General features: G+C 62.1%; 1 protein-coding gene across 6 annotated transcripts in view; it reads left to right on the forward strand.

Moving 5' to 3' along the window:
- Positions 1-14,058, forward strand: part of MAPT (microtubule associated protein tau) — an 87,091-nt gene that overhangs the window by 43,607 nt on the left and 29,426 nt on the right. For 2 of the 6 annotated variants that reach the window (XM_055129835.1, XM_055129837.1), the window contains exons 2-5: positions 3,584-3,742; positions 6,511-6,597; positions 8,440-8,526; positions 12,274-12,339. In XM_055129835.1, the coding sequence (XP_054985810.1) occupies positions 3,601-3,742; positions 6,511-6,597; positions 8,440-8,526; positions 12,274-12,339 (382 nt within the window). In that variant the 5' untranslated portion in view covers positions 3,584-3,600. The remainder of the gene's footprint in view (positions 1-3,583; positions 3,743-6,510; positions 6,598-8,439; positions 8,527-12,273; positions 12,340-14,058) is intronic. The other 4 variants (XM_055129836.1, XM_055129839.1, XM_055129838.1 and 1 more) reach the window with 2 other exon arrangements.

Consider the following 14,058-nt stretch of genomic DNA (forward strand, 5'->3'; position numbering starts at 1 on the left):
TTATTCCTGGCCCTGTGCCCAGGGATCGCTCCTGACAGTGTTCAGGATTTATTCCTGGCTCTGCGCTCAGGGATTCCTCCTGGCAGTGCTCAGGGGACCCTATGGGATGCGAGGATTGAGCCCAGCTCGGCTGTGTGCAAGGCAAGCGCCCTACCTGCTGTACCATCTCTTGGGCCCCACGGTCCCTACTTAAAGAAAAAAAAAACAAAAACATTTCAAAACATTGGAATATTCCAAAAGTGTGCCCGCCGTTGCCCTGGCTCTTGGTGGAACCTGAATGACTCTGCCAGAGTGTAGCAGCCTGGCAGTGCGAAGCAGCAGGAGGCCGGGGGAGGCGTGGGAAGCGTCCGGACCCAGCCGGCCTGGAAAGCCTGCAGCAGCCACGCTGGACTCTTGCATTGGCCCAGGGAGGCCCTTCAGAGGGGGGAGACAGTTACAAAAGTGTCCCTCCTGGGACCCGAGCGGTAGTGCAGCATTTGGGCATTTGCCTTGCATGCCGCTGACCTTGGATCGCTCCCCAGCATCCTGAGCCCAGAGTAAGCCCCGAGCATCCTGGGGTGGGCCCCCAAACATAAATCCAAACCGAAAGAAGGTGCCCCTCCAGATGCAGAGACAGTCCAGGGGGGAGGGCACTTGCCCTGCACGCAGCTGATCAGGCTCCGTCCCCAGCACCACAGATGGCTTCTGGAGCACCGCCAGGAGTGATCCCTGAGCACAGAACCAGGAGTCAGCTGAGTGCCGCCGGGTGCAACCCAAAAACCCCAAAGTCGAAAAACATCACCAAAATTGGTGAATTGATGTCACTGTCACTGTCATCCCGTTGCTCATTGATTTGTTCGAGCAGGAACCAGTAACGTCTCTCATTGACTTATTGATAGAGGCAGGAAGTAAGCTAGTGGTTGGCGGGAAGTGGAGAGAGAGGGGAGAGAGGGGAGACGTGCTTGGTGGGCTCAGGGCCTCAGGGGGCGAGGGGCACATCTTGAAGCAGGAAGGGGGCCGCACGCCACTGCAGGCTGGTGAAAGGCGCTGCACTGAGACTGGCCGGAGTGAAGCGGTCACTTCTCTGCTGGATAGGTTTTAACCGTGAAGGCGGGATGGGGTTGGGAGGAAGGTGAGGGCCAGAAGGGAGGAAGTAGGTCTTCACCTCCACCCCCGCTGCCACCTTCCCTCTGCACCCGTGTCCATCTCCTCAAGCCTGCAGACACTTTTCTCTCTCTCCCCCGACTGCACCTCCGTGGGTAACGCCCTGCACCGGCAGCTTTGGGGCCCGGAGCTGCCCCAGAGGAGGACTCAGTTCCCCCTGTCCCCTGCAGGTCCCATTTGTCCGGGCTTAACAGGACGGGCCCCAGGTTCCTCTACATCCCATTTTCTCAGAAACAATGCTTTTACCAGGGTCCCCCCAAAAACGCCTCCTTTTCAGCTCCCCAGGTGACCCGGCTGCTGCGTTCTGCCGTGAGTCCTTCCTTCCTGGCCTCTGAGTCAGGGTCCCGGCAGACAGGGGGGAGGAGCGGGGGAGGGGGCGTAGCAGGAGGAGCGGCTGTTTACTTCCTCTTCTGTGTGACTCACTTAGATTACAGGGATCCGCCGCCGGGTGGTGACCGCGCGTCCACGTCCGGGGCTGGCCACTCACCTCAGGGCCAAGCTTATTTTTGTGCTTTCGAGTCTGCGTGGATGTCCTGGCCCTGGGGCGTGGCTGGCTTGGCAGGGGGCTCACGGGATCGGTCCCCCTCGAAGGCTCCCAGGAAGGAAGGCAGCGTCGGTGGTTGTGGGGGGGAGGGAAGGAAGGAAGGAGACAGTGGGGAGAGAGAATAGCCGACCCTCGACTGGGGGTGCCAGGGCCCCCCCTCGCCCCCCCCACCTCTCAGCCAGGCTCGAGCACCACCTCCTCCTGCTGTCCTGAGACTGACCCCCAGGGCCCCCAGCGAGGACCCACCCGGAATAAACTCCCAGAGTGAGGTGGGGGAGGGGAGGGAGGGGGCGCCTCAGGGTCGGGTGACATTCGGGGTGTGGAAGAGTGGAGGGACTTGGTCAGGGGGCTGCAGAGTGACCCTCCCACACCCCCAGACCTGCTCTGGGGCACAGAGGATGGTCCAGAGTGGGGGGAAGCTGAGTGGCTCAGTCAGCACCGCGCCTGGCTTCCTGCTGCCCCCTCTTGGGCCTGAGAACAGGCCCTCACGGGGCTGTGCCACCCCCTCTGAGAGTGGGCCGGCCTCACAGGGACACGGTCTCTTTGCCACGGGGCAGAGTGGGCACTGCCAGCCCCAACCGGAAGCTGGAGCCTCATATGGCCCCGCCCACCTCGGGTTGCCTTTGAGAGCACAACTGTGGTGCTGCATGCTGGGTGCGGGGTGTGGGGTGCTGGGTACTGGGTGCAGGGCGTGAGGTGCTGGGCGTGGGGTATGGGGTGCGGGGTGTGGGGTGCTGGGTGCGGGATGTGGGCACACATGTAGGCTGCCAGGTGCTGGATGTGGGGTGTGGAATGCTGAGTGCTTGGTGCTGGGTGCTAGGTGTGGGTGTATGCGGCTTTCTGCCACATTTGATGCTCAGTGCCAGAGAGTGTCGCTAAATTTTGCCACCAGCGTGGACAGGCCTGCAGGACCCACGCCAGCGTCTGGCTTTGTGTGTGCGGGCAGGGGCCACCCGGGAGGCCGTGTGGGATTACTGCAATAAAACACAGCCCTAGGGCTAGCAGTATACCCTGAGCCAAGCAGATGCTTTGTACGCAGGCAGCCCACACCAGCTCCCCAGCACTGCGTGGTGTCCTCCAAACAGGCCAGGAGCCACCCCTGAGCACTGTGCTGGGAGTAACCCTCAAGCACGGCTAGGTGTGGCCCAAAAACAAAAACAGAGGGGGAAAAAAATTAAAAAGCAAAACCCAAAAATTATTAAAGTTTGAAGGGAGGAAGTGGCTCCAGCTAGCATGGGGGCGTTCGATCCCCGGCATCCCGTACTGTCCCTGATCATAGACAGGAGTGATCCCTGAGCACAGAGCCAGGAACAGGCCCTGAGCACTGCCAGGTGTGGCGCAGTCCCCAGAGAAGTAAGAGTAAAATCAAATAGGGCACTGGAACAGTAGCACAGCGGGTAGGGCATTTGCCTTGCATGCAGCCAACCCAGGTTCGATTCCCAGCATCCCATATGGTCCCCCAAGCACCGCCAGGAGTAATTCCTGAGTGCAGAGCCAGGAGTAACCACTGAGCATCACCGGGTGTGACCCCAAAAATAAAACAAAGCAAAACAAAAAAAACAACAGAAAATTGCTGAGGAAGAGCCCAGCGTGTCTTCCTCCCCAGGTGCCCCCCTCTTCTGCTGGACCCCCCATGTTGTTGAAATAAACCTCCACTGTCGATGCTTACTTCTGGTGATGCTTACTCCTGGCCCGCCGGCCGTCCTGCCGAGCATGCTGTCGGTGAAGGGAATGCACAGAGATGGGCACCGCCGCACCCAGGGTCGAGAGGAGCTTGGGCGTCTTGGGTGTCTGCGTGGGGAGGCTGAGGTCTGGCTGGGCTGGGGAGCGGGCACCCCGGGCCCGTCTCTGCCCCCGGCAGACCCTCCAGCTCGTCCTCCCGTCTTCCTTCCCCAGGTGGGCCTTGAACCAGGATGGCTGATCCCCGCCAAGAGCTCAATTCCCTGGACGACCACACCTCGGTGTACGGGATGGGGGAGAGGAAGGACCTCCCCTCCCAGGGCGGCTACTCCGTGCTGCAGGACCACGCAGGCGATGCCGACCACGGCCTGAAAGGTCAGTGCTGGCCGCGCTGGGCGCTGCAGCCTGCCCGCCGCTCACGGGCGTTGGAACAGACGGATCACCTTCACTGAAACGGGCCGCGAACACTCAGAATGGGGCTCTCTGAAATGTGGCCCAGGCGGCACAGGGCTGGAGGGTCCAATTAATGCAGGGTGATGCTGAGTGCCCTGTCCCCCCTACCCAGCATCAGTGGGGGGCTCCCTTAGTATGACAGATCCGTACCTTCTGTCTGTGGGAGCTCCAGGTTCCGTCTCCAGCTCAGCACGGTTCCCTGCAAACACAGTCACCTGCCCCATCACTAAAACATAACAGGGGCCGGAGAGATAGTACAGTGGGTAGGGCGCTTGCCTTGCACAAGGCTGACTTAGATTCGAGCTCCAGCATCCCATCTGGTCCCCTGAGCACTGCCTGAAATAATTGCTGAGTGCAGAGCCAAGAGTAACCCCTGAGGGGGCCCGAGTGATAGTACAGCATGTAGGGTGTTTGCCTTGCACATGGCTGACCTGGGTTTGATCCCCGGCATTCCATATGGTCCTCCACACACTACCATGAGTAATTCCTGAGTGCAGAGCCAGGAGTAACCCCTGAGCATCTCTGGGTGTAACCCAAAAAGAAAGAAAAAAAAAAGAGTAACCCCTGAGCATTGCCAGATGTGACCCCAAAACAAAAGAATGTATAAAGGTTTTACAACAAAATCTTTCTAACATAAGCCCAGGTGGGGAGTAAGCCTCCCCACTCTTCCTATTTTGAAGGGGAAACTAAATTCAATTTGTACAGCAAGGCAAATTTTGTCCAGTTATTTTATGGTCTTGAGTGACCTAAAGTGTGTTTACTCAAGGGGCTGGAGCAATAGCCCAGCGGGTAGGGCATTTGCCTTGCACGCGGCTGACCCGGGTTTGAATCCCAGCATCCCATATTCCCCCGAGCACTGCCTGCAGTAATTCCTGAGTGCATGAGCCAGGAATAACCCCTGTGCATCACCGGGTGTGACCCAAAAACCAAAAAATTTAAAAAAAAATGTGTTTATTCAAAATAATTCAGTTCTTTAACATGAAATAAGGAGAGGCTGGAGCAATAGCACAGCGGGTAGGGCGTTTGCCTTGCACGCGGCTGACCCGGGTTCAATTCCTAGCATCTCATATGGTCCCCTGAGCACCGCCAGGAGTAATTCTTGAGTGCAAAGCCAGGAGTAACCCCTGTGCATTGCCGGGTGTGACCCAAAAACCACCCTCACCCCCACCCCCCCAAAAAAAAAAAACATGAAGTAAGGTGTGAAGCTCTTGGCTAAAATTGGGGCTGGAGCAATAGCACATCGGGTAGGGCGTTTGCCTTGCACGTGGCCGACCCGGGTTCGATTCCCAGCATCCCATATGGTCCCCTGAGCACTGCCAGAGGTGATTCCTGAGTGCAGAGCCAGGAGTAACCCCTGTGCATCGTCAGGTGTGACCCAAAAAGCAAAATAAATAAATAAATAAATAAATAAATAAAATCCATCTGATGTATATGTACATAGGTGATATATGCACATGCACATGTGCAAAATTAAAGTCGTCCTTCTGTGTCGGCTCTGGCAGGAGAGCAGATGGAGATCTGCCCCTAAGAACACCCTCCCCAAGGAAGCGAGTGACACGCAGGGCTTTTTGCTGTTCTCATCAGATTCCTTCTTGCTACTAAGACTTTGGAACGAGGTGTTTTCAGATGGGTGGGGAGGGGGGTCTCAGCTCACAGAAGGTGCCACCTGAGCTAGCATCCTTCCAGAAAAGCTGGCAGGGGGATTCTGCTAACAAAGGCCCCGTGTCAGGGCCCCATCTCCCACCGCCAGGGAGCAGGGGCTGGAGTCGGGACAGGAGTCGGGACAGGGCGGCCCAGGTGCGACCTGATGAATTAAAAGGTGTTTGTGGGTTCGTGTGACGCCCCCTCCAGATACCACACCTGACAAGGCTTCGTGTCTCTGCTGGTGGGGGAGGAGCAGCAGGGGCTGGGGAGGGGAGGGTGGTGGGGGTGCGGGTAGGTTGGGGCACCTTCTCGTGCTGAGGCTCTAGGCCGGGGCGCTGAGGCTGAGACGCTGCAGACGGTCTGTGGGTGCTGGGAGCTGCTAGAGGCACCCCCTGTCCCCCTTCCCGGGCTCTCGGGGGCTGCCAGAGACCAGGTGTCTGTTCTCAGCGCCCTAACACCACCTCAGGGTTCTGCTCTGGGCACGGGCGCAGACCCCCACTCTGAAATGGAGCCCAAGGTGCCCCCAGTCCAGGTGGGTGGTGGTGGTGGGGTCTTCTGACACCCTCAGCTCCTTGGCTTTGGATTTGCAGGGGCAGATTTTGTGTGTGTGAGTGATGGGCTGAAATGCACGAGCCAGGGACAGACCTGGCGGGGAATCCAAGCGAGGGCCCGTGTCCCCCTGCTCAGAGGAAGGCTCGTGTCTCAGCTGGGCAGTGACAGTCCCTGGGCCCGCCGGCAAGGCTCGGCCCCTGGCCTCATGCCTGCCCGTTAGTGCCGGAACCCATGTCCGCTGTGAACCCCACACCTGGCCCCCCTGGCTCTAGCTCTTCTCACCCTGAGGTGGGGGGCGGGGTTCAGAGGGCCGGGGATGACACTGGTCCCCTCTGTGGCTCTATCATCACGGCCCTGCCTTCTGTGCCTCTGGGTTTCCTAGGGTTGTTTCCTGCCTCCCCCCACCCGCCCTGTCCCAGGCCCTCCCTGCACCCCCGTGGAGGGGTGGGGCGGGGCGAGGCGGCCCTTCTGAGGGCCTCACGTGTATGTTCCAGAGTCTCCCCCGCAGGCCCCCGCCGATGACGGACCCGAGAAGCCGGGCTCTGGGACCTCTGACGCTAAGAGCTCACCGAAGGCCGAAGGTGGGGTCCCCCCCTCCCGTGGCGCCCCTGCTCGAGCCTGCGCTTGGCCCTGCTTGGCTGCTGCCTGGACGCGTCCCGAGGGGCTGGGCAGGCGGCCGCGTGTGCTCCGGGGCAGCTGCGCGGGAGAGGCCGTGACCCGGGACGCAGGCCCAGCTGGCCAGAACCCGAGCCCCCTGCTGTCCCTCCCTCCCCCGGCTCTGTCTCAGGCCGCTGATGGAAGGGACAGGTCCCAGCGAGTGGTCAGGCTTGGGGGATGGGCTCCGGCCGTTGGCTGGGCCTGGGCCGAGGGAGCTGTCCTCACGGGACTCCTGGCGTCTGGGTCCTTACAGAGCTCACGCTGTGCTCCTCAGAGCGCCCCTCAACCCCTGTCTGGAGACCCTCCTGCCCTGCCCCTCTCTGTCAGCCCGGCAGGTGGCAGATGAAGCGCCTGGCTAGGCGTGTGGCGAGCGCGGCTCAGCCCAGCGCTGTCTGCACCCAGACACTCCCCAGGGTCGCCAGGACACCTCTGTCTCTGCCTGCTGCCTGCCTTCACGGCCGGAATGTCGCCTTGCGCTTATGAAAGGGCTGCTGTCCTTCCAGGCATCACGTCTGCCTCCTGAGCAGAAAGAAAATAGTGGATCAGGGGCCGGAGAGAATAGTAGAGGGGAAGGGTGCTTACTGAGCACAAACCAATTTGGGTTTGCTACCCAGCACCCATGGGGACCCTCAGCCCTTCCCTGAGCAATCCCAGAGAGCAGAACCAGGAGTAAGCCCGGAATATGGCTAGGTGTGGCCCCCAACACCGAAAAGAATAGAGAACTAGCCCTCAGAGTGGCCCGAGGAGCCTGAGACCAGCCGTGCCCTCACTGTCAGCAAGCTCAGGGCTGAGTGTCAGGGTCACTGTCCCCTGCACGGGCAGTTGGGGCATCTGCGGGGGCGGGGAGGGGCTTTCCACTCACCCACCCAGGGCACCTCCCTCCCTGGCAGGCTCCAGGCTCCTCCCGGCTCTTGTCCTCACCCCTTCTGTGGGGTGCGGTGCTGGGCTGGACCAGCCCCTCCCCAGGGCCCAGGAAGGGACTCCGGGAGGGGGCCCGAGTGCTGGGCCTCGTCCTGAGAGCTGGCGCTGGACCCTGCCCTGCTGGCCTTGTGCCCTGAGTGAATGGGCCCAGGAGCAGGAATCCCAGAGTCCATGCCAGCCCCTAGACGTTGAGTGAAGAGGGCGGGACAGCTACGGGGAAGGATCTAACCCCATCCTGGGAAGTCCTGCATCTGCCCCGGCCAAGGGGCGTGGCCCAGGAGTGCACCAGGGTGGAGAACCAGAAGCTGGTTCTGGATGTTAATCTGTCCCTCCCCGCCCCCCCCATCTCTGCCCTGAAGGTGGGGACTTGCCCACACCCACAGACAGGACCAGCCTGCCCGTGGCTCAGGGTCTCTCTGCTGAACCATGGGTCAGGGGCCGGGCAGGAGAAGGGCTGAGCGTGGAGGACACTTTGAACGCCCCCAGATACACCCCTTCTGCAGATGAGGAAACCGAGTCCCAGAGAGGACCCAGGTGTGCCACCCCCCCCCAAGCTGCAGACCCTCCCCTCCTGTCCTCTGACCACTTTCTGCGTTTCTCTGGAACCAACTGGGACCCTCCCAGCCGTGTCTTCCTCTGCGGGTTGAGAGGGACCATTCCCCCCGCTTTTCTGGCCCCTGAGCAAGCGCCTCTTGGACAGAACCTCGCCCTGCTTGGGGGGGGGGGTCATTGCTTTCTCTGCATGTGGCTGAGTGCTCCCCGGCCCCCACCCCGCATTGCTCCCGCACAGGAAGCAAAGGGGGAGGGTCGCCCGGCCCCCCTAAGGCACTCTTGGTGGTTTCCAGACGTGACCGCACCCCTAGTGAATGAGGGCGTCCCAGGGGTGCCGGCAGCCGCTCAGCCCCACACGGAGATCCCAGAAGGAACCACAGGTGAGGGTGAGCCCAGGGGGGCGCGTGAGCGGTGCCCCGAGGAGCGGGGGCCGGAAGGGGCGCGCTGGTCTCTGCGTGAGGCAGGGACATGGGCCCAAGGACTCAGGTTCTCTTCCCGGAGCCTCCAGTCCCCTGAGCAGGGCCCAGAACTTCCAGCATCTTCTCTCCTGTCCCCATCAGAGCCCTGTATGGGCTTCTCCGCCATGGCTGTCGGCAGACTCCCCAGGGATGGAGCACCCCCTACCCCCGACCAACACACACACACACACACACACACACACACACACACACACACACACACACACACACGATGCCTCTCTCGGGCCACTTGGAGTCCAGGTGACCGAGCCGTTCCTTGCAGGATCTTCTTTCAGCTTGGTGTCCGGGACCCTACTTGGTGGCGCTCAGCAGCCAGGCGGTGCCGGGGCTAGAACGGGGCCTGACACCCAAAGCCTGTGCTCCGGCCAGTCTGGAGTTCTGCAGTAAGGCTGAACTCTTCAAAGAAATGTCCTGCCTCGGGGCTGGAGCAATGGCATAGCGGGCAGGGCGTTTGCCTTGCACAAGGCCTACCCGGGTTCGATTCCCAGCATCTCGTGTGGTCCCCTGAGCACTGCCAGGGGTAATTCCCGAGTGCAGAGCCATGTCCTGCCTGGAGCCAGGGGACACGATAGCCCCCCGTGCATGCAGGTTTTGGGGACCAGCAGAGCTGTGAGGCTGTCACCTGCAGGGACACTGCCCCAAGCCGGTGGGGATGTGGCTTCCTCTGCTTAGTTCAGCCGGACACCACCCAGACCCCACCTTGCCCCTGTCCGCTTCCTCTGGGTTAGGGGAGACCCCGGGGGCTGGCTGCAAATGGGGGACTGCATTTCCTTTCCCAGGACGGTGCCTGGGAGCTGAGTCCCTCTCAGCCAGAGTGCAGGAGACCTGAGCTTGGGACCCCCACAAATACTGCTCAAGCACCTCCCAGGCCCACTCCCCAGCACGGTGCCAGGAATAGCCCTGAGCCCCACTGTGTGGCTGAGGTCAGCCTTGGGGAAACTTCAGCAGAGGGGAGTAGAGCCCACACAGCTGCCTTATCCGGCCCCCTCCCCCGCGTTCTTGCCCTGCAAGTTGGTCCAGAGACAGACCGAGGCCAGTTCCTGGGCCTGGCCCGGAGGGGTGACCGAGAGTGTGGGGCCCTGGGTGTGAGGTCCTGGGCGAAGGGGCTCTCCCTCCCCCTTTTTTCTCTGGGGAACTTGGCCCTGTCCTGTGTGTGACTTAGCTGTCAGTTCTGGCAACCCGTGCACAGCAGGCCTGGGGCCCTCCACACATCCCCAAACCCCAGGGCTGGAATGTGACTTTCCCCAGCGAGAGTCGAGGGGCCCCCCAGCGACTGCCAGGAACAGCCCCCAAACCAAAAGGAAAAGGGAAAAAAATCAGTCAAGCACAAAAACCAAAACAAAACAAAATAAAACGGGGAACTGGAGCAGGTGGGGTGCTTGCCTTCCATGCAGCCGTCCCGGGTTCCATCCCCAGCACCCCATCGGGTCCCCCGAGCACTGCCAGGAGTGAGTCCTGAGCAGAGAGCCAGGCGTAACCCCTGAGCATCACCGGCTGTGGCCAAAGATGCCAAAAGGGGGCTGGCCAGTGAGTGCAGGGCTTGAGTTTCTTGCCTGCCTACCCCTTTCCGTCCCTGGCACGTGGCCCCCTGGGGCAGCGAGGGGCAGATTACCAAGCACAGAGCCAGGAGTTGCCCCTGAGCAGGGTGTGGCCCCCCAAGACCAACGAAAAATAGTAAATAAGTAGTAATGCCTGAAAGAAAGGTCAGGTGGCACGTCCAGGCTGGTGCAGGGGTGCGGCGCGGCCCGGCGGGGCTGGCGGAAGGGGAGGCCGGAAGGGGACAGGAGAGGGCATGCTCGAGGCCGTGTGGGGTCCAGTGGGGGCCTTTGTGGGGCCCTCCCAGGCCCCCTCTGCACTTGATCCTGGCAGACTTTCTCTTTCCTCAGCCCTCGGGGTGCACTGACGCACCCCCCGCCTCGCCTGGGTCGGGGCCGGCGCACTCCCGTCGGCTCCATGTCCCCCCTCCGCCAGGGCCCGTGGGGCCCTCGAGGGCTCCCCGGGCCGCAGCCCTGGGTTCGCAGACTGCAGCGCCCACCTGTGCTCTGGCTCTCCCAGGTGAGGTCCTGCCTGCAGCCCGCTCGTCCCCACCACCGGGCAGTGCCCTGAGCCCAGGGCACTGGGGTGACCGCTCAGTAAGTTTCCCCCTCTCCTCCATCCTCTCCGTCTTTCCCGTCCTTCACATGCCGGGGGCTTCGACCGGAAGTGTCTCTCAGCAGAACGCCTCACTTTAGGGCCTGTCGCCAGCCGTCTTCGTGCTCTGGCGGGATCCCGTTGGGGGCTCAGTGTCGCCACGCCACTCAGAACCCACCACACCACCTGGCTGGGGGCCCCCTCACCCTGCCCCCCGCCGCCCCCAGCACCACCCCCCTTCGTGGGTCAGGGTGTTGGAGCCAGATCCCAGGCCAGGTGGGAGAGCAGCGGCGTCGGGCATCCCGACCCTGCACCCCGCGTCCACGCCTCGTGCCCCCCAGAGGTCCCTCTGCCATCCAGGCCTGCGGGGAGCACAGGCCAGCTCTGCTCAGCGCCCCCTCCTGGGACAAATGCTCTCATGGCTTGACGAGGAGCACCCCGCACACACACACATGCCAGGGGGCCGGGGTGCCCAGCCGTGGGCAGAGAGCCGGCCTGTAGGCCGGGCACCAGGGGCGCTGCTAGGGATGCCCCCAGAGCACCTGCGACTCGGGGCTCCCTCCTCGGCCCTGTGCTGCCAGGGGATGTCCCCCCCAAGCGTTTCAGGTTGGGGTGGAGCACGAAGGAGCCCCCGCAGGTGAGGAGGGACTGGCGGGCCCGTGGGCCAGTCCCAGAGAAGTGGACACTTGTCCACACCCCCCACACCTACACACATACACATGTTGGTTTTGTGGTCAGGCAGCTCGTGCACGTGCTGTGGCTGATTTGCCACGTGAGCGCCTCCCCCTGGACACGTCGCTCTGGTCTGCGGTGGTGCCCCGGTGCGGTCAGGACGGGCTGTGGCCTTGCGTGTACGGGCAGGGCCCGACCCCCATGACCCCCACCCAGTAACCTAAGGAGCAGCGGGTCTCGCACTAAACCATTGACGTCAGTGCGAGTGTGGACGGGTCAGGAGCTGGTTCGTCTGTGTCTGGGCCTCCTAAGCCAGGGATACCCCCCAAAACGGTGCTGATGCTCCTTTAGCCGGCAGCTCCTGTTCTGGGAGAGCAGGAAAAGGGGGTGCCCAGAGGTTTGGGGTTCCCGCCCACTGGCAGGTGCTTAGCTGAGCTTCCTCCCGAGCTCTCCTCAGATGCTCTAAGACAAGCTGGAGGAGACAGCGGGCTCCGAGAGGAGAATCAGAGGGTGGGGCCTGGCCACGACCCCAGCCTCACTCCCAGCCCCCCAGCCCCATGCTTCCGCCCACAGCCTGCTGCACCCCCACCCATCCTGCCTGCTGTGCTCAGGCCCCAGGGGAGCCCCCTCCTTCCTCCTATGTTGGGGTGCCCTGGTCAGGGTGTGGGTGTCGGGGGCTCTGCTGAGCGCGCGGTTTATGCAGAGAACCAGGCCCCCGGCCCCTCGGCACCCTAAGACGTGCCTTTCTCGAACGTTCTGGGGGACCCTCGAAGCTGCAGGGTTTGGTTTCCGGCAAGCAGTGACCACCTTTCTTTTATCTTCCTCCTTTGCTGGTGTGCCCTGCAGCTGAAGAGGCAGGCATCGGAGACACCCCCAATATGGAAGACCACGCGGGCGGACATGTGACTCAAGGTGGGTGAACTGTGGGGACTGCCCCACACGGGGGTCTGGGTTGGGGGATGAGAGGGACGTGGCCATGCCTGGCGGGGTTGTCCCCTGAGGCATCCTAGCCAGGACCTGGGGTCCTGGCCCCTTGGAGTTCAGGGCCGCTGGGAGTTGGCTCACACAAAGCCGGACGGCTGAGGGGCGTGAGTGTTCCCACGTTGGACCTCTGGTGGTCTGGCCTCAGGAGCGGGGAAGGGTCAGCCAACAGATGTCCAGGTATGGGGACAGGCAGGGCCCCCTCAGCAGGCAGTAGACTGGCCCCCAGCCTCGGGGGAGCCAGGCCTCAAGCTGGTCACCGCCAAGTGCGCTCCGGTGATTCTCCCTCTACACCCCTCGAGTTTCCTTCTTGGGGGCCATCCCCGGGGCCAAGGGGAGCACCTTTTGTCAGAAATGTCTGAAGTAGGTAGGGCACTTGCCTTGCATGTGGCCAACCCGGGTTTCAATCCCAACCCGCCCCCAACCCGCAGGGAAAAAAACAATAGTCTGAAGAGCCTGACGCCCCACAGTCCCCGAGGCTCTGCAGGCCGGGTAGTTTTCCCGTATATGCTGCATAAATGAACTCCTCTGTTGTGTCACGTGGAAGTTTCTAGATGGCAGAGGGCGGCTGGGAGGACACTGGTCTTTCCTCCCAGGAATAGTTTGGCCCCCTCCCTGCATTCAGCGCTGCCACGGGGTCATCTAGCTTCAGGGGCTCCCAGCCCCAAGGAGTATGTGTGTGTGTGTGGGGGGAAAACCCTGACTCTGCGTCCATGCACCCCCCCCCGCCCCGTCTCATCCCGGGACACAGAGGCAGCGTTTATGCCTCTGCTTGCCGTGAGCTGGGGCGCCCGTCCTGTGTGTTAGATCATAGAATCCTGGCTGCTGGCTTGCTTAAGTCACAGTTTTCAGCTTAAGGTAAAATTAGACACTTTTGTCACCTCTAGAAAGGATCAGTTACCTCCATAAAAGAAACCTAGGTGAGGGTCTGTCCCCACACGTGTCCCCCCGGGGCTCCGTCTGCGTGTCCTGCCGCAGGGAGAGCAGACCAGTTCCAGCACAGTCGTGCACGGTGTGTTTCCCGGGGCTCGGCCACGCCCAGGCTGGAAGCAGAGCCCAAGGCTCATGTCCATGTCTGCGGCCGGGGTTTCTCCCCGCCTCCCCAAGGCCAGTGATCAGCACCGGGCTTGGATTTGCTGGGCTAGGGGGTCCCTCCGGAGACGCAGGGGGGATCTGTGATCACACGCTGTCATCAGGCAGAGCCCAGCGGTCTGCTTTGAAGGGAAACACCCGGGTCAGGTGGGCGGGCTTCTCCCTGCCCCCCTGCCTTGCAGGGGGAACCGAGAGCCTGTAGTGCTGACATCTGCCCCTCTTAGATAAAGGTGCTGCAGCCACCAAGCTGGGGGCGTGGGTCCCTCTAGGTGGCCTCCGGAGGTCATCGGGCAGGGCTTGCCGGGTCATGCTTGCCGGTGAGGCCAGTGGCCAGTGCCTGCCGAGGCTGCCAGAGAGGAATTGTTGGAGTCAGGACGGGCTGCCCTGCCTGGTTCGGCCCCAGTGGCTTTGCACAGGACCCTGGTCTCTCTCCTGTCCGGCTGGTCCAGCGCCATCTGTAGGGCACTCTGGGGACAGTGAGGTTCCTGGAAGGTGGGGGGCACCCGGGGCTGCCAGGGGCCAGAAGGACCAGCAGCTGCTGCAGCCCCCTCTGTTCGG

This window comes from Sorex araneus, chromosome 3 (genome assembly GCF_027595985.1).
Source record: "Sorex araneus isolate mSorAra2 chromosome 3, mSorAra2.pri, whole genome shotgun sequence".
NCBI lineage: Eukaryota > Metazoa > Chordata > Mammalia > Eulipotyphla > Soricidae > Sorex > Sorex araneus.